Source organism: Tamandua tetradactyla, chromosome 15 (genome assembly GCF_023851605.1).
Source record: "Tamandua tetradactyla isolate mTamTet1 chromosome 15, mTamTet1.pri, whole genome shotgun sequence".
Classification (NCBI taxonomy): Eukaryota; Metazoa; Chordata; class Mammalia; order Pilosa; family Myrmecophagidae; genus Tamandua; species Tamandua tetradactyla.
Window position 1 is genome coordinate 64,034,378 of NC_135341.1, and position 20,151 is coordinate 64,054,528.

At 38.3% G+C, this 20,151-nt stretch overlaps 1 protein-coding gene across 21 annotated transcripts in view; it reads left to right on the forward strand.

Annotated features, from left to right (window-relative positions):
• The window catches only part of THRB (thyroid hormone receptor beta), a 439,676-nt gene that overhangs the window by 340,505 nt on the left and 79,020 nt on the right, over positions 1-20,151 (forward strand). For 20 of the 21 annotated variants that reach the window (XM_077129992.1, XM_077129987.1, XM_077129986.1 and 17 more), the window contains one exon: positions 3,085-3,345. The exons of the other annotated variant lie outside the window; for it this stretch is intronic. In XM_077129992.1, the coding sequence (XP_076986107.1) occupies positions 3,085-3,345 (261 nt within the window). The remainder of the gene's footprint in view (positions 1-3,084; positions 3,346-20,151) is intronic. 21 annotated transcript variants of the gene reach the window in all.

Below are 20,151 nucleotides of genomic sequence, written 5' to 3' on the forward strand. Positions count from 1 at the left end.
TAGACATAGAAATAGAAGAAAATTCCTGAAAACCATTTTTGCTAATGATACACATGTGGGGGTGACTTATTCTCACTGGCCATGGCACCTCCGGTTGGCCTAAGCTAAAAAGGCTGGGGTAAAAGGTGTCACTGCCCTCCAAGGAAATGAAATCAAAACTGCAAGCACCCCCCTGTTCTTGGGAGGATAAGAATCAAGATTCCTTCTTGAATAAATCCCTGTTGTGTTTTACCATGACCCAACCGGGTCTTTCAATCCCCAGATTTCCCAGTAGTGCCCCTACCCATAAAACTGCCCATTAAGCAAATTGAATATCATTATCATGAATGTAATTACAGACAGTAATTATAAGCTTGTAAATACCTCCCATGAATGGAGCTCTTTTCCCAAACCATCTCAGCTGCCTTCTTAGGAAAGTGGAAGGCAATCCTATCCCTGCCTCACCTCAAATATAACCTAATAGGCTGTGCTTCAAGGGGGGAATGGTCTCTTGGGGCTGGAATCCCTCATCCAAGCATTGTTGACTAACCCCCTTCACTAGGAAGCAGTGACTACCCAGTTTGGCTGTGTTTCTTAATTTCTATTAGGATAGGAGAATTAATATCAAATTTTATGAGTTTCTACCAAAAATTCAAATGTTGGGGTTTCCACAAAATAGTGTGGGAACTTTTTCATAATTAAGATAGGACTTTAAAGAATATAATTTGTCAAGGATTGGGGGAGTCTCTGGAAATAGACATGATACAAATATGCATAGGTGCAGAGGTGTTTCATGTCTGTAGAAATAAAATGAATGTCTTTAGACTCGGGTTACTAATCACATTCAGTAGCTTTTCAGTTAGCTCATGGAAACTTCACACCCTCCTGAATAGTAGGTACTTGAATGGGTTCTACATAGATTTGTTTAGTCTGAAATGCAGTACAATCACCCAAGATCTCAGTCTGCTGTTTTCTATATTTTAACATGCACCACTAACTGGCGCAATTGAAAAGGGAAGATCTCAATCCAGGCCTTTTCAACTCGCCATACATTGAATAACACCATATAAACCCTAAGAAGAAAGGACCAATGTTTATTTAACTTACCTTATATAATGCCTGGCACAGCCCTTCACACAGAGTGAACTTTAAAGGCTCTTCACTGAATAAGACCAAGTGTTACATCCAAAAGCTAGAGCATTGTAGGATTTTTAAGGTGGGCTTCCTTACCAGTCAAGTTAGGCTATTTCAAGCCACAGCACTGCCGTATATTGTGACAAAGAATTCGTGTGCTAATTATTTGTTGTGGGGGTGCACATTCTTCTCCTGGAGTAGAAATATAAGAGTAAGTAAGTGGGCTTCAGAACTTTCACATGGTAACCTAAAGATCAGAAAGGGTAAATGCAGGGCAGTGCAATGGTGGCCCAGTGGCAGAATTCTCACCTGCCATACCAGAGACCCAGGTTCACTTCCCAGAGCCTACCCATGTCAAAAAAATAAAAAGGGTAAATGCAACTCCCAAAAGTGGCTGAGAATAGTTTGCACTTTTATTTCTCTATCTATACTTAGACACAGAAGCAGATATGTGATATGTTTCTCATAGGGAATTTTGTTCACAATGTTTTTGTTTGTTTTTTGGGGGAGTGCGTGTCTGGGAATTGAACCTGAGTCTCCTCCATGGCAGGCAACAAGTCTACCCCGGAACTACCAGTGCAGCCCCTCATTTTATACTTTTAGAGAAATCTTTCTAACCAACATCAACTTAGACATCTGGTAACTTCAGAGAGGTTGCTTATGAAAACCTAAAACACTTTTATCTCCTATGTTTAATTTAAAGATCATTTTGAAAGTTTGAAAGGCAAATTAAAATTTCTTGTACTATTCACAGCTCAGGATGGCTTTGTCCCTCCAAGCATCAGATATGGATATCCATGGTCCTTTGGCAATTTCAGCATTAGAGAAAATTCACACATAAATTATAGTCCTTCATTCACTGTATGTGGTCATTTTAAAAGTCAGGACTCTTTTGTATTTTATTTTTCTAATTTTGAAAGACAGTAGCCTGTGAATTTCTGGAAATATGGGTGACCAGATGGATAATGTTTTTTAATGTGTATTCTATGCATGTACATACATATACATGGAGGTGTACATATATACATGTATGTATATGTATGAGCTTGCTTGTTTTTACTCTCTACTTTATATCCATTTACAGTAAAGATATTCAAGGAGGTAAGATTTGCCACCAGAGAAAGTGTGAGAGACTTTTCATTTTACCACTCTACTTTTCCTGTTTTTTAGGACCCTATACATTGAATAGAAAAACAATAAAATATGCATAAATAATTAACTGCCTGATACCCCAACAAAAAAGATTTGGGGGCTTTTCACTTTATCACTTTTGGGCTTTTCATTCTATTATTGGCCCTCTTGATTTGCTCCAAAACCAAAGAACTGTCTACTTTCCTTCATCCAAACTTACTCGTTGCCAGTTTGGCATGACATTGAAGCCATTTACAAAGATTCTCATGGTAAGATCCAGTCCCTTTTTTCAGGCCTCAGGAACAGAAGGTGGTAAGGAGAACAGAGTCATCACCTTGGAGGGGCCACGTGAGCATGTCCCACTTAAGTAAGAGGGTGTCCCTCAGGTCAGGCTGTGATAAAACCCAAGTCAGACAAGGCTGAATCCTAGAGGTATTTTATGTCCTGGGGATCTGAAAATTGTTCATAGCCAGCCCTGACCCTCAAGACCTCAAATGTTCGTCTAAGCAGTAGCATAAATTGGTGTAAATGTGTTCTTGGACCATTGCTGTGGAAATGAGACCAGCCAAAGTACAGCCTTCCCATGGAGAAACTAGTGTCTTTCTAGGTTCTAAAAATAAGGGGGGAATGCGTTGGTTACTCCAACAGGCAATCCAACTGTGGTGGCTAAGTGCCCAAGGCTGACAAATTCTGCATCTTATCACTGTTGTCAAGTGGAGGTGCATGTGAATACTGTCAGCCCAAAAGAATTGAGAAACAACTTGCCTTCCAAATCTCTGCATCTCAACAAAATCTTGACAATGCCAACAGCTCGTCATCTCGTGTTTTTCAACCCTCCAGAAAATGGCCTTCCAGCCTGGGACAAACCGAAGCATTGTCCAGACCGAGAACACGACTGGAAGTTAGTAGGAATGTCTGAAGCCTGCCTACATAGGAAGAGCCATTCAGATAGGCGTAGCTCATTGAAAAATGAACAGTCATCGCCACATCTCATCCAGGCTACTTGGACTAGCTCAATATTCCATCTGGACAACGATGATGTGAATGATCAGAGTGTCTCAAGCGCCCAGACCTTCCAAACCGAAGAGAAGAAATGCAAAGGTAACCAGATTTTTATTAGAACATATTAGACCAAGTGTTTCAACAAAGAGAAACTATCTGTTATAACTGTGTACTCATTCCCTATGTATTCTGCTATATAGCATCCATATGTTTTCCCCAACTGCTCTGTTATGAGGTTTTTTTAATCCCCAAATCTTCTTTTACACATAAATAAATAAGTGGGTTCCAAAGGAAAGTAGTTCATTTCAGTTCCGTGTAATTGGAGAAGTGGGGAAGATGTTTTTATTTCTCTAATGAGCAGAAGGGTTGTTCGTTTTTGCCTTAATTCTGTTTTGGAATCGAAATAGAAACAGACATTGCTATAGTTATATAACTACTGGCTTAGAAGTGTGTGTTTGTGTGTGTGCATTTGTGGGAGGGCGGGTGCTCCGCTTTTCTCAACTGTTCCAGAACCTAAAGGGTCCTCAGTGCCTACCTTTAACATGAATAGATGGTTTATGCTCAAAAGACAGGCTTTAAGTTGTTTTCTTTTATTCATTAAATCCTATGTCATCATCCTGAAAGGAGAGATTATGGTGTTAGGAGGTTGTTACCTCATAAGCAACAACAACAAAAAAAATGGTAAACTGGCCTAAATTCCTGATTGTATTAGATTTAACTGGTCTTTACCTCAGGTCACCTCCACCCTGACAGATGTCTTGTGCTGATCGCTTTATTGTCTTAGGGCTCCCCCAAAATCTTTACTTCTTAAATCAAGTTGTGTGTTAAGATGTCCATATTCATGTAACTTCCCATTCTTTTGCCATCTAGCAGTTAAAAAAAAAAACAAAAACAGGAAAGCTCTTTTTAGTTTTTCTTTCAGGAACTTGATTCATGATAAAGTTTGAAAATGTGTATTTGAAAATCTGGTCATCAAATGCCAAGGTATATTAATGAAAAGTTTCTAAAGGCTCCAAAAATGAGCTGTGAAGGACTTTTACAAACTGTCCTAACTTGAATATAAACACATGATTATGTTTATCCCTCTTGCAAAAGAATTGATCCTTTAGCTTTTCTGAAAACACTTTAAAAGCTCTGTGGATCTACCAAATGACATAGGAAGTTATATGTGCATATTGTTTTGGATGAAAACAGGATTGTTCAAAAATAGTAAAGTAGTGGTATGAGCTCTGAGTTGAATGCAGTCAAAACTATACACGTTCTTTAAAAATGCCTGTGTTTGAACTCTCTTGTCTTTATTATTTAGAAATTTGAGAAATTGAAAGGGATTTTGAGAAGAAGAACAAAATAAGATGCTTGGGAGGAGTGAGGATGCAGGAGGTGCGTGCGTGTGTGTGTGTGTGTGTGTGTGTGTGTGTGTGTGTGTACATGTATTTGAAATACAATTGAGATTTAGTCTTAACATGTTTCCAGATTGCATCTTCAAATTTTATGACCTGACACCAAAACCGTATCAGTCCTTGATTACCAGTGTTAATGCCACCAGGAAACTGTAGTGTCCTCATGGCCTAAGAACCTTATGAACCAACTTTGATTTGTTCACAATGGATACCCATATTCATTCATTTGTGTGATCTGTATCTCTCTCATTTGCAAGAAATCTCAGCCTTTGGTACTTAGAATTCCTGACACTGCACGTTTCGGTTTGTTGGCATACCCTCAAAGCAAGATGGAACAGTCTCTATTCGTATCCAAGTCCCTAAGTATAGTACAATGGTTAAGACTACATTTTTGAATTTGACATATTTGGGTTAGAATCCTAACCCTGCCACTTTCTGTCCTTGATGAACTAACTTGTAAGATTATTGATAGAATTAAATAAAGTAACCTTGTTAAACATAGAGCATAGCATCTGACATATTATGGTCTCTAAGTGGCAGCTCTCATTATTATTGTAATCGTTATTATTAGCAGTGCATCATTAAATCACATAAATACCTTGGACTGCACTGTGTGCCTCATAAGGGGAGCATGACAGGTAAATATGGGGTGGGGCATGATGTTTCCAGGAGATCAGAGTTGATGATCCATTGTTCATCCATTCAGCTCTCTTTCACTGAAAGTTGAAGAATTATTTAATGAGAAAATACAATTGAGTTGTTAAATTCAAGTCTTTCTTCAAGATTCTAGTACTAAAAGGATGGCAACTGGAGTCAGCTCTTTCACAGTTTCCAGAGTAACTGCCAGGGTTCACCTTGACCTGGCTGCGAGGCAATGCCTTGATTCAGCATGAAATTGCCATAAGGAAACCCAAGTTGTCATGGTCTGGGAACCTTATAAACTAAATTTCACTCATTCACAATGGGCGCCTGTATTTAGTGAGGTGCCAGTGAGGCTAGAGAAACTATGTGATTAGTCAGTCACCCTTTTCTTCTTGGAGTTGGTTCCCCATCTGCTTTGCTTGTCTGCCACCTCTACATAATTTCTGTGAGGAAAGTTCCCTTTTGCTGTCTGTCCATGCTGAGAATGTATTTCCTGGCTGTCTCTTGTACTTCAAGCATGCTTGATACCTCCTTCCTGGGTTACAATCCCCTCATTCATCCTGTCAGTGTCTGTTGAGTGTCTCCTATGTACAGGATATTGTCCTTGCTGTCCAAGCATTGGGAAAGAGCAGCAGGGCCAAACAGACATCCAAGGAGGCTCATTCCAAAATGGAATGAAGAACCAAATGGTCCTTCAGGAAAGAAAAAGTTAAGTCTGAAATGCAGACTCCAAAGGAACAAATTTACTGCTTGCAGTTGCAAGCTAAGACCATTTCCCAAATCAATAATCTAGCCAGTCTAGACCAATGCACCTCTAAGTACGGTTTTTTAACCAGTATTCTGCATCCTGTTTATTACCACTCTCTGATAATGCAAGTGTAGAAATTGAGGGCAATGTTTTAGAAACTTTTATAGCAACTTGCCTTTGCCACTGACATCCAGAATGTGCCGTTAGTGGATTCATCTTGATATGGATGAGTTGAGCGTCATCCAACTTACTTAATAAGTTATGTGTGACCAGAGCTGGGTCAAAGTCTTGTGCAGTAGAACCATGGATTGGTCCATAATGGATTGGATATTTTTTTTTAATTGTCTTTTACCTCAGATAGTGTAATAATCACTGATATACACTTTTCATTACTTTTAAATGTTTTTCCTTTAGGCTTACTTTTTGGTATGTACCTGATGTAAGATTTTTATTTTCATTTGTGGTCTGAATACTGGTTTTGTTTTCATCTGCATGTACCTGTGTTTATATCTACCACTTCCTTATTCTAAGGAGATTAATTGGTAACACATTTATCTGGAATGAGAACTACAGAGCCCTTACATTCTGCTGCAGAGCCCACAGTGCCAATCTGCTTTAGTACCAAAAGCTATTTCAATCGAAAGTAGGATTCCATTCCATTCTTCAGCCCACCCTGTATACACTCCGCACCCACCCCTTGAACCCCACACTCCACCTCCTTGGAGTTTTTGTCACAAATTGAACGGATGCTCATCCTCCTACTCTACTGTCTACCTCCTCCTTCCCAGAATTGAGCTGATGTATTCAGAGCTGCTCCGAATGCAGTTCACCACCCAGTGCTAGCAGCACCCAGAGCTTGTTAGAAATGCAGAATCTCAGGTCCCACTGCAAATGTACTGAGCTGGAAGCTCTGGAGAGAAGCCCAAGAATCTCTTTAAACCACCCTATCTAGTAATCCTTAAAACCTGAATATAAGCAAGTACCTGAGAATATTCCCAAATTCTTAATATAGGAAAATATCTGACACCTAGTGGGCACTCAAAGAACATGCATTGTTATTCCCTTCCTTGACTACACCTGGGGACCCCCTGACTCTTACCTTTCTTGATTGGCCCTTTCCGTAGGCCTGGCTTATCGTAGTTTCCGACTGGATGGTCTGCTTAATTAACCTGTTTTAGTAATCCATTTCTGGAACTTGAAGCCCTTCTGAGATTACTGTTCTCTTTGACTGGGGCCCTGATCCTCGCCTAAGTTTTTTTTTTATTATGAAAAATAGCATACCTACAAAAAAGCAATATATTTCAAAGCACATCACAATAATTAGTTGTAGAACAGATTTCAGGATTTGGTATGGGTTACAGTTCCACAATTTTAGCTTTTTTCTTCTAGCTGCTCCAAGACAGCTAAACTAAAAGAAATAACAATATAATGATTCAGCAGTCATTCTCATTTATTCTACCCTATCTTCTCTGTTATAACTCCTCCTTCTCCTTTATTACTTCTCCCAATCTTTAGGGGTATTTGGGCTCTGCCCACTCTAACTTTTTCATTTTGGAAAGGGGTGTCAATAATTTGGGATAGGAGGGTGGAACTAGTTGATGTTTTAGAGAGGCTGGCCCCTCTGTGTTTCAGGACTTATTTACCTAGGAGCCTATCTGGAGGTTGTAGGTTTCTGAAAAGTAATCCTTGTGCATGGAACCTTTGTAGAGTCTCAGCTAGGTGTTCATTAGGGTTGGCTGGGATGATTTTGATTGGGGTTTGGCAAACCATGATAAATAGCAGTATCTAGCTGAAGCTTGCGTAAGAGTAGCCTCCACAGTATCCTCTCAACTCTGTGTGAACTCTGTCAGCCACTGATACCTTATTTGTTACCATTCTTTTCCCCCTTTTTGTCAGGAAGGCATTGTCGATCCCATATACCAGGGCCAGGCTCCTCCCCGGGGGTCACATCCCATGTCGCCAGGGAACCTTTCACCTGTGGATGTCATATCCTACATAGCGGGGAGGGTAATGGTTTTACCTGCAGAGTTGCCCTCCTAAGTTCTTACAGGGCTTCTCCCCCTCTGCCCTCTGTGTGCTTTCCTTGACAGCTTTCTGAGAGTCACAGGTTACCACCGGTCCCATGAGGTTAGGCCCCAGACAGATGTCTGGCCCCTGGAGCTGGATCTAGCCAGTCCTTCTGAACCCAGAAAGTCAGACCTCCATACTTTGAAGTTTGTCTGTGATGTAGATCAGGACCTTCCTGAAACAATGGAACCTGGGAAAGAAACAAGGCAGGGACCGACCCTAAGTTCCTGGTCACATCAGAAAAAGTGTAACAGCAATCTAGTGATCTCACAAAAATATCCTACCAGTCCACTTTATGTTTAATATCAAGAAATTTAAGTCTGATACCCAAGAAGACAAGAGACAATAGTCAAAATAATTTTAATAGCAAATTGTTGTTTTCTCTCCAATTAAGCCCTATATGGTTAGTGTAGAAAAAATGAAAATTTCCAAAAATTTCAACAAAAATAATTTTTAAAAATCATGCCATCCCCCAAAGACAAGCACTGTTAAAAGTGTTATTATAGTTCAGGTTTTTTCTATGCATATACCAGCTTTTAATGCTTAACAGTATATCTTGAACATTTTCCCATGACGTTAAATATTCTTCTGAAACCTGATTTTTATTGGCTATAGATTATTCTTGCTCATAGATGTACCAAAATTTATTAAACCAGTCCCCAAGATTTAAGACAAGTTTAAGTAATTTTTAAAATAATATATCCTATCAGCCAAGAGGCAGACTATTAACTCATGCTGTTCAGAGATCAAATGAATCAAATCAATGATGACAATTTAAAATGACACGCAAGTCTCATTTACCAAGATATCAAAGTGTCCTGAAAATGGGAGGCATAAAGTCAAGTCGTTGTATGCATTATAATCCTTCAAGTTAGACATTCACATTTTCAGTGGGTGATCACTGTCTTTGTCCTTAAGTAAATACAAGGACACCTTCAGGTGAAGAGTATTTTAGAGGTGGAGGATTAAAGAGCTTGAGCCCTTCTACCAGGAGTGCCATCTGTTCCGTCCATCTCCGCTCTCCACTCTGCCCCGACTCACTATACATCAGGGTCGGCTGTCCTCGCAGAGAGCCGCCAGCGTGATCCACACTCCTCAGAGGCACTCTGGAGGCTTAGCAATCAACATGAAAATAAGTGCTCTCTATCAGCTTCAGATATGTACGAGAACTGTGTGATTTGATACTTCAGGGGCAGATAGAAATAGAAGGGCAAGAAAGAAAAGTAAAGCTATCAGCTAGAGTGGAGGGGAGAAAAAAAATTAGAAGCAGTTCAAGGCAAAGAAAGGCAAAGATCAGAAATTCAAGGCTTTCCAAGGCCAATTTAGTAGGGTCTATCATAATGTAAAATGCAAATATGCTTGGACAGCGTTCCCTCATGCAATACTCCGTCCCATAGAAACCCTCACACGAGGGCACAAAGAGGTATGTTCAAAAGTGTTCTTTGCAGCTTTGTTTTCATTACTGAAAAAATTGGAAGCAATTCAAATTTGCATCCATAGGGCACTATTCAAATAAATTATGGTACATCTAAAGCAAGCACTAGAATATAAAGTTTTTTGAAAAGAAATTTTAAAGGAGTTGATTATAGGGATCCATAATAGACAGCAAGCATGCAGTAAGTATAGTGTGATCCACTTTATAGTTTTAAAAGTCTATGCAGTTATGTGTGCAAAAGTATGTAGAAAATATCCCTGGACATCAACCTCATGAAAGTAGATACCTTAAAGAGGGAAAGGTAGAATAAAGAAGGAAGCTAATATTGACTTGATATACAGCTGCATTCAAAATATTTTACAGTGAGAATTCATGAATGAATAATGTAATTTTTTAATGTTAAGATTATATGCTTTTTAGTCAGACAGGCTTAGGCTGACTTCTTGCTCAGGGAAAAAAATTTTAACATCTCTGGCCACTTAATTTTAAATAGGGCAATAAAATCCAACTTTCAGATTTATTGTAAAGATGAAACAATGGCATAGTGCCCAGCACTCAGGTGCTAAATAAAGGACAATAATGTTAGAATATAAACAGTATGTTAGCCCCTCCTCCAGCTTTTCTGACCTTGACATGCGTTGAAGAACTAGATAAAAATACATGAAGAGAAGCAAAACAGCACATCATGTACACAGCTGTCGTAGAGGCATATACAGTTGAAAATGAAGTCCATAGCAACAACTGAAGTATTTTTTTCAAACTCCTTTTAAAAATTAAAAATTTATATAAGAAATTGAGAAAAGTATGAAGCACTGAACTGGAATTCAAACTTAGGCAGCCTGGCTCCAGAGTCAGAACTCTTCGCTATTTATACTCTGCTGTTACCTAAAAGGTCAACAAAGTGCCAGGCACCCTAACAATAGTTCCTACTCAGGCGAAGCTGCAGGGCACTTAGAGCTACTGTAACGGGAGCAGTGGGACTCAGCACATATCTAGTTATACAGTCTAGGGTCAAATTCTGGTGCTGCCACTTACTAGCCATTAAGCCTCAGGTAGATCACTTAGCCTGAGACTCACTTTCCTCATCTGTAAAATGGGAATCAGTCTCTTCATCTGTACAGTGGAGGCCTACCTTGTGGGATTTTGGAAGGAAACAAGCCCTTGCTCCATCTCATGGGATACAATAAGTGCTTAATGAATGGGAGTTATTGTTATTATAATGAAGCTTGGAAAAACTGTGTAAGAAGCAGATTGGATTTCAGGGATGTAGGAAGCCCATGTGAAACTAATCAATAATCAAGTACTGGCAGGGCTGAAATTTCTAATACCAGGAATATTATAGATGCAGTGGGCACAGACATAATCACCAAATCCCTTGATGCTTCCAGCAGGTTGTTTTCAGACAAAATCGGGTACAGAGTGCATGGCTAACTTATTGGCCTTACATTGAAGTTGAAGAGCTATTGCTCAGAGGGTCAAACTTTCGAAGACATTGTAGATGACCACTAGAATTCAAAATCTTTCCCTTCCCCAGGACATATCCCACAAGTTGCCCTGAATGCCTTTAATTCCATTATTGTCCTTTCCCTGTGGTTTTTCAAAATGCAAACCTCCTGGCTGGATGTTTTATGAAGTCACTGGCATTTCCAAGTGAATAAGATAGATCAGATTCCTTTCTCCCTTAACAGGATCCAATAAAGGCAATGGAAGGAATAGGATTGGAAGGAGACCATGACAGGGGTGAGGATAGCAGGGAAATGGATGAGAGAGAGAAAATAAAGAGAAGCACTGCATGTACCTCTGTGCAGGTTGCTCACTGCACAGCAGGAACCATATGTACCTCATGTTAAGGCTGCATGTGATACAGAGCTCTGAAGACAAACATCACCTTTGCTTGCCAAGGATGACCCTGAACACAGGAAGAAACTGGAAACAAGTTCAAGCCAAATTTGGCCAAGTACATGACTGGCCTTTTGACCATGGCCTCTCAGGGTATTCCAAGAATCCCCACATTACACAGAGCCAGCAGAATCCCAACAAAAGCTATCAGCATAATTCATATTCCTCAGTTTGGAGCCTTCAATGCCAAATCTTAGAAACAGTGCCCAGCACATAGGAGGCACATAAAGAATTTTTAGAGCAAAACCATGGTTTGGTTTTGGAACTGACACTTATGAGTTATTTGCCCTCGAATAAATCACTTACTTTCTCCAACAAAGAATGTAATCAGAGATTAATTGACCACAAAGAAACCAAGGACATAAATCTACACTGTTTTAAAGTAGCTCTCCAATATGATAACCATGCTTCCAAATTAAAAATTAGAAGCATCTTCACTCATAGTTAAGTGTGTCTTTGTGGAGAAAACAAGACAAAGCACATTAAATCACGTGTTTTGGCTCCAAGGATCTGAGCTGTGATCAGCATAAGTACATAGTACCAACTCCAGAATAAACTGGAAAATTAATTGCCTAACACTCTTCTTCACTAGGGGACACTTACCCTGGAATATAGAAATGTTTAAGCTGTATAGACTCCTATTCGCAGTTCCCCAGTAAGTCTAGGCTTCTACCCCTTTGGTTTCTAAACACACACTCATGTGCCATAATAAACTTATTTCCTTGAACTTGTTAGTAACTGATATGGGCTTTTATCTCTTCCTCTCTAGGGAAGGAAGGTTTTGGATTTGAGAGCACCCTTGAGATACAGAGACTCGATGTCAAGGATAACCTCTAATAGTGGCAGATAAAGTAGACAAGTATATTGGGAACCATTTCGCCTGTACTTATGACTACCTTGACAGAGGTCTGGTTTCTCTCCTCTAAGAATAATAAAAAAGTTATTCTTTCTGTGTCTGATGCTAATGATGCTCTGCAGTGATAAATGATTCTTTCTGGTTCTGAACCAATTTAACTTCCTTAACTTGAACTAGAATATATATCGCCTGGATCCTCTATCCACAATGCAGGTATACCAGAAATCTAGAGCCAACTGAGCTCTGGAAATACAATGAAAGTCAGAAATCCTTCCTGGTCCAGCAATTAACCTGAAACAGAATTGTTTTGGGTGAATCTCTACCTCTATCATATTCACCAGGATTGGCTTACATAATAAACTTACCTTTACTAAACTTCGCTGCTACTTAACTCTAAATATGTCTGTCTGTTTAGCTCAATTTTCTACATTATAGAGTCACTCAACATTTGATTTTGGATTTTGTGTGTGAGTTACCAGTTTATTAATATAATGCCAATATTTGATGAGTGGCAAATTTTTCCCTAACTACCCAGAGTTGTCACTTAATGTCAGCTATGAAGGCCAGACTACTGAAACCAAACCACAGAACTAATGAAAAGACAGTTAGTTATTCAGTTCTTTATTTGCCTAGCTCTGGAAAGAGTGTCTTAGAATGAGCCTAAAATATAAAATTAAAGGTCAAAACTGTGTAAGTAAAAGAAGTTCCAGCCTTCAAGAAAAAAAATACATGTTCATTTTCACCGCAGTTACAATTGAATAAGTTTCCAAGGAAACAGGTGTCTGCACAGGCTTCATCCCACTTAATATTTATACCTGGACATAGAGAATGACACTTTTTTGTTCTCTGTCCCTGGTTATATATGAAATGCTCATGCTTAACTTTCTTTAGAATGGTCATTCAATACTTGAGTCTTATTTGTTCCCCCAAAAATGAAATGGAAGCCCATTCTAAACATTTCACAGTATCAAGAACTTAAGCCTGTTGATCATCACTAAGATATGAGAAAAATTATGCTACTCAACGTGATACTTTTCTTTTCTTTTTTCTTTCTTTCTTTCTTTTTTTTTTTTTTTTTTTTTAAAGACGGGGTCTCGCTATGTTGCCCAGGCTAGAGTGCAGTGGCTATTCACAGGCGCGGTCCCACTGCTGATCAGCACAGGAATTTTGACCTGTTCCGTTTCCGACCTGGGCCGGTTCACCCCTCCTTAAGCAACCTGGTGGTCCCCCGCTCCCGGGAGGTCACCATATTGATGCCAAACTTAGTGCGGACACCCGATCGGCATAGCGCACTGCAGCTCAGAACTCCTGGGCTCAAGCGATCCTCCTGCCTCAGCCTCCCGAGTAGCTGAGAGTACAGGCGCGCACCACCGCGCCCGGCTCAACGTGATACTTTCCTTGAATGAAAAGAAGTCTGTTTGATTTTACTAGATATATTGCAAATCTGCCTACTATTTGAGTTTGTTTCTGTTTTTAAGAGCTGAATTAGAAAAAAAAATTGATAGCAAAGAACTCACCAACTCTGCAAGTTTGAGCGAGTTGTGCACTTTCCTGGAAGATCTCCTAAGGCAGACCTATAAATTTCTTTTCACATTTTATATACATATATAGTAAAATTGCTTTAACGATATATATATATAAAGATATGTATGCATCTTTAGTGCAATTTCATTGAGCTATATTCACAAAACATGTAATCATCCAAAGTGTACAATCAGTGGTTCATAGAATCATCATATAGCTGTGTATTTATCACCACAATCAATTTTTGAGCATTTTCGTTATTCCAAAATAATAGAAATAAGAATAAAAACAAAAAGAACACCCAGAACATCCCTTACCCCTTCTCCCCACCCCCACCTCCATTATTTATTTATTTATTGTCTTTATTTTCTTACTTATCTGTCCATACAATGGATAAAGGGAGTGTCAATCACAAGGTTTTCACAATCACACAGTCACACTGTAAAAGCTCTGTAATTATTCAGTCATCTTCAAGAATCAAGGCTGTTGGATTACGGTTCAACAGTTTCAGGTATTTCCATCTGAAAGCTATTCAAATACCCTAAAAACTAAAAGGGGATATCTATATAATGCGTAAGAATAACCTGCAGAATAACCTCTCCACTCTACTTAAAATCTCTTAGCCACTGAAATTTTATTTTGTTTAATTGCTCTGTCCCCTTTTGGTCAAGAAAGCATTCTTCATCCCATCCGTGAGGCCAGGGCCAGGCTCATCCTCTGGAGGCATCAGATTATGATTATTTTATTTTTAAATTATCATTCCCTGAGCCTACCCAGGCTCAGGGAATCAAACCCAGGTCTCCGGCATGGCAGGCGAGAATTCTGCCCCGGAGCCACCATCGCACCACCCCACATTATATTTTGAAGTAATTTCAGGTTTACAAAAAAGTTGAAAGATAATGGAGAGAACACCCATAAATCCTTAACCTGGATTTACCAACTCTTAACATTTTGCAACATTTGCTTTGTCTTTCTCTGTGTTGGGTAGGTATGTGTGTTTCTGTGTATACGTATTTTTGGTGTGTATACGTGTTTGTATGTATACATATTTTTGCTCTTTTTTAAGAGCCATCTGGGAGTAAGTTGCAGAAATCATACCTGTTTAAATACTCCAGTGTATTTGCTAACATGGAGGAAATTTCCTTGGGAAACCATGGAACAGTTGTCAAAATCTGAAAGTTTAACATTGATGCATACTATTATCTAATCTACCAACTTTATTTAAATTTCCCGGATTGTCCTTTATACAAACTTGTTTTTTTTTTTCCCTAATCCACAATCCAGGCCAGGATTATACATTTCATTTAGCTTTCATATCTCTTTAGTCTCTTTAGTTTCCTTTAATCTGTGGAAGTTTCACAGCTTTTCTTTGTCTTTCCTGACCATGACATTTATGAAGGATGTAGGCCAGTTATTGTGGAGAATATCCATTAATTTGAGTTTGACTTGATGTGTCCTCATGATTAGACTCAAATGACACAGTTTTTGCAGAAATACTTAAAGAATAATGTTGTATCACATAATCTTTGCCTCTATAAAAATTCAAATGAATGTATGTGATTGGGAATAATTTCCAAATCTTCCAGACTACCTAAACCTTTACATAAGAAGGCCTATATCTTTACTGATGAGCTTGTTCATTATCTCACTGGATTGTTAGAATGTATATTGTCTAAAAGTCCATTCAGAGCTTTCAATGTGAATGTCTCAAGAGTAAAAACTTGTTTCTCTCTAACAGTTTTAAGGTTGGAATAACAAGATGATACATACCTAGGAGAGATACATTCTCTGTAGCAGGAATCAAAAGCAGAATCTCCACAGTCTAAAGACTTTTCTGAGGATAAAATATAGACCCTGAAACTTTATTCTCCTCCCACCCTCTACCTGAACATTCCTTTTTTTTTTTTTTCTTCCCTCAATTCAGTCCTATTCAAATACAGAACAACTGAGATTGGGGCATATGTTAAAGTAAATCTTGATATTTGCTTCCATCTCTTTCTGGAATATTTTGACATTCAAATCATTATTTCTAGATTTGAGTCTCAGGGCACCAACATGAAGTAGATCCTATTTTTGAAAATTCTCTTTGATTCTTCTCATCTTTGCAGGCACAGTTCAAATATCACTTCCTCTTGATTTCTTTCTCCATTTCACATCAGAATGAATCTTCCTTTGTTTATGCTGTCATGAAATTTTATTAAAGAATTTGCTGTGCTCTACCTTATGTTTTTTGTGACTTCTGAACATGCCTGTTTGATTTACCAGAGATTGTGAATTAATCTTGATTTATACCAAAAGTTTTCTTAGTGTATTCTATGTGCACAATGCTGTACTGTGTGCTAAGAATAAGTTAGAAACACATCTCTCCCTGCACAGGACTTTCAAACAGATGATTGGAAGAGCTTTGAGTCTAGACTTGAAATGAGCAGCAACTCTGTTGACAACCAAGCAATGATGAAAATGCTATTGGCTGGCTGGCATTAGTTTTAGACAAGAATAATGAAGAATTTAACCTATGCATCTTAAGAAATAATTATTTCATTTTACTCCATGTTCACTTAACACTTGAAATACTCAGCGTGTAGAATACTGTTTTCCCTTTGTTGATATGTCTTCTTCACTGGGTTGCAAATTTTAGCATGAAGCCCATGTCTTCTCACCATGTTTTACACGGGATCTGGGGCAATAATATACATGTTATTGACACACAATGATGTGGACTTTTTACTTTTTTAGCTTGATAATCAGTTTATTTAGCTTGATAATCAGCTTAATTAGTTCAAGCTATTTGTAATCCCACATTTATTTTTGTAAAGTTCCATTGAGGTATAATTTACATATCCAAGACTCTCCCTGTGTTAATTGTACAGTTTTGTGACTGTTAGTATAGTTACAGTTTTGCACTCATCACCACAATCATACTTGAGAACATTCTCATCCCACCAAAAAAGAAGCCTTGTACTGATTCGTAATCCTCCCCATTCCTTCCTTCAACCTAATTCAACTTTCCGTATCTACAAACTTGCCTTTTCTGATCATTTTACAAAAATGGAATCATTCAATATGTAGCCTTTTATGATTGTCATTTTTCACCTAGCATATTGTTTTTGCCATTCATTGATGTTGTAACATGTATCAGTACTTTGAACTTTTGTACTTGAAATTGTCATTAAGAATAACTAAAGGTAAAAAGGTAGAAAGAATAAGCTTTAGTTATTCTATACAATTTCAAATATAAGTGCAGGACTGGAGCTGTTAATGAATGAAAAATACATCTTGGAAAACTACATCAGTTGTTGCACAGTCTGGTATTTGTACTAGTTATTCTTGAAGGTGAAAAAGCAAAGTTAATGCAGATGACTCACTCACTCTTTCATTATTCCTATAATTAGGGAAAATCGTTTTAAAATTAATCTGTGCCTTGTTATTCTGGAATGAAGTATACTATAGCTGTTAGAAACCAAAATTATTCCACTCAAACATCCCCTTAACCTTGTGAATCAAGTCCTTCAGTGTGAACTACAATGAAATGTTAACTTTAACACATTAAACTAAGGGTAAATGCATCAACTTGCTATCAGTGATTAAATTTTAAAAATAAATAAAATGAATAGTTATATGATAGTCATACAAAGCACAAATGAATGATATACATCAAAAGCATAAAATATTGAAGAGCATGTATTTTTTTCTAGAGACAGAGGGAAACAAAATGATCAGAATAGACATACATGGTGGCATTAAATTAAGCACATTTTTGGAAAAGTAGGTCATTAGAGTGGTTTTTGAATTTGTAATGAAGCAAAGGATTAGTTACCCAGAACTTTCAAAGAATTAAAATAAGTGGGACAAGCTAATTCTAAAATAGAAATTCCAAGACCTAATTTTCAATACTAACACCATCCAAACTTCTTAATAGCTGTGTAAGCTTGAAAAAAATCAACCCCTCATTTTTCCACTCTGTGCAATGAATGGAAATAACTCCCCTACCAGTTGTATAGTTCGGTTATGAAAATGCCATGGAATAGACCACATCATTATTATTTAACCAGTGTTCTAATTAAAGTTTCCCCAAAACTGAATTTTTTTATTCATTTTTATTTTTTATTTTTTTTTTTTTTGCATGGGCATGCACCAAGAATCAAACCCTGTCTCTGGCATGGTAGGCGAGAACTCTGCCTGCTGAGCCACCTTGGCCCACCCAAAAACTCAAATTTTATTGAATATTTTCTAGGCTGTGCTGCCCGAACTATATCAGGCTCTATTAGAGACATTAAAGATTTAGCTTTGAATCAATGTTCATTCATGAAAAGGAACAGACTTAGAAAAGTCTAGCTTAGAAAAGAGAAGAATTTGATGATGTTAACAGTGGTCTGAAATATATTTCAAAGCCATACGTTTCTTTCAATTCACAACCTTAGGGACACTGTTCTGTATTCGCTTTTGTGTGCCCACATTTCTCACTTGGTCTGGATCCTGAGCCCTTTTTAAATATTGATTCATCCTTTCAAAGCACAGGGAGGTTAAAGATTTACCTTTAGTCTTAGAAAATATCAGTCAGAATAAAGCCCTTGATCTTCATTCTGGGTGCCTTTTTTATTCAGGACACTGTTCTAGAACTCTAGACATTAACCAACACTCTTCCATCCATTGGAAATGCTATGGAAGAGAATCCTTGAAACAGCACAAATATATCCTGGAATTTCAGGCCCTACAACCCATTACTTGAAAATGTAAATGGAACAAATATTCGCTTTAGACTGAAATAAGACTATACTTTATTTCTCAATATGCAAGGGAAAATTTCATGGACTAAACATCCAGGAAAGATGTTTTAGTAATATTTTTGAGTGCAAAAATTCCCATGTCTGAGATGGCTGGGCTTCTGGACCTTTCAAGGAGGACAAATGACAACCCATGAAAAATCACCTCATTTAAGTCTTCACAGCCCCTAAAGTACCCCACACCCCAATGTGGGCTATAAATGGCATAAGGGCAGCAAAATAGAAATATATTATAGCCATGTCTTATATTTCAACCTGTCATTCTGATTACATGGACGATGTACACAATGACTCAACAACCTGGAGGATTGCAAGTAAAGGTCTTTCAGCAATATAAACTATTCTCATTTATTAATTTGTTTATTAACAAATCATAAATGCCTAAATTAATGTAAATACCCAGAATATAAACACTTCACTTTTCTCTGTAATTTAAACACTGACCTTAGAAGAACCAAAATACTATTATACCGTTAATGCTTGATCACCAAAAACCCAAAGCAGAGGCCTGGAAAGCTGAGCTGGACTGACCACATGGCACACACTATTTTTCCTAAGTTAATTAGGCCAAAAATGTTTTGGATCAAGGACCAAGGCAGTCTATCTGCCAGGGACCAGGAGGAAAATACAAACGGAAGAAGACAAAAGGAGTTTGGGGACGCCCGGGTTCAAGGTGGGCGACAGTGAGTCTGGGAAAGCTGGCAGACAGTGAGACCAGCCTTTGGAATTACTTGAGCGTTCCTCTAAAGGCTCAAGTGGTCCTCAAGCTGTAGCCAGCATCCCAGTCCCCTGAACACTATTCACATAGATTACTGGCCGTACCCTCCAGAGATGCTGACCCAGTTGGTCTGGGCAGGGGTCTGAAGAATTTGATTTTCTAAGAAGTTCTAGGTGATGCGAATGCTGCTGGTCATCTATTTTATAATCTTTGTGAAATCACAAAGGAATATTTTCTTTAACCCACTCATTCTATAAAGTGACATATGTCATTTAGCAAATGGCTGTGGTAACTGGGCTTATGGTATCTTTTGCATGAATGTGCAAGGGCACCCTTTCCACCTTAATGAAATAAAACATACACTTTCCAAACATTCGACCTGGAAAGCATCCAAATCGAGTCGGCCACCAGTACTGCCTTAATGAGAGCCTTCTTCCTCCTGTATATCTCCCAGTTCAGTTACTGTGGCTGCTTCCAGTTTGAGCCCCTGTTCCCACTTCAGTTTTCCCATCAGCACTGTTTCTTTTCCATAGGAACAAATCAGAATCCATTCTTTTATACTAATAAACCTCATTGTCACTTTTTCAAACACAATTTTATAAAAGCAAATTCTGCTTTGTGATGGACTGTGAACAAAAGTGTCCTTGATACACTTTTAAGGAGCTGTAACAGCCTAAAATTATCAAAGAGCTTTTATTAAATACTAAACATTAGAAACAAATCCAGAGTGGACAAGATATTTTAAAAGAAGAGAGGTTTGAGTATGTAAGTTTCTATTCTTACCAAAATAGACTAAACCCCAGAGCCCAAAGGCCCTGGCCTTATTAGGCCT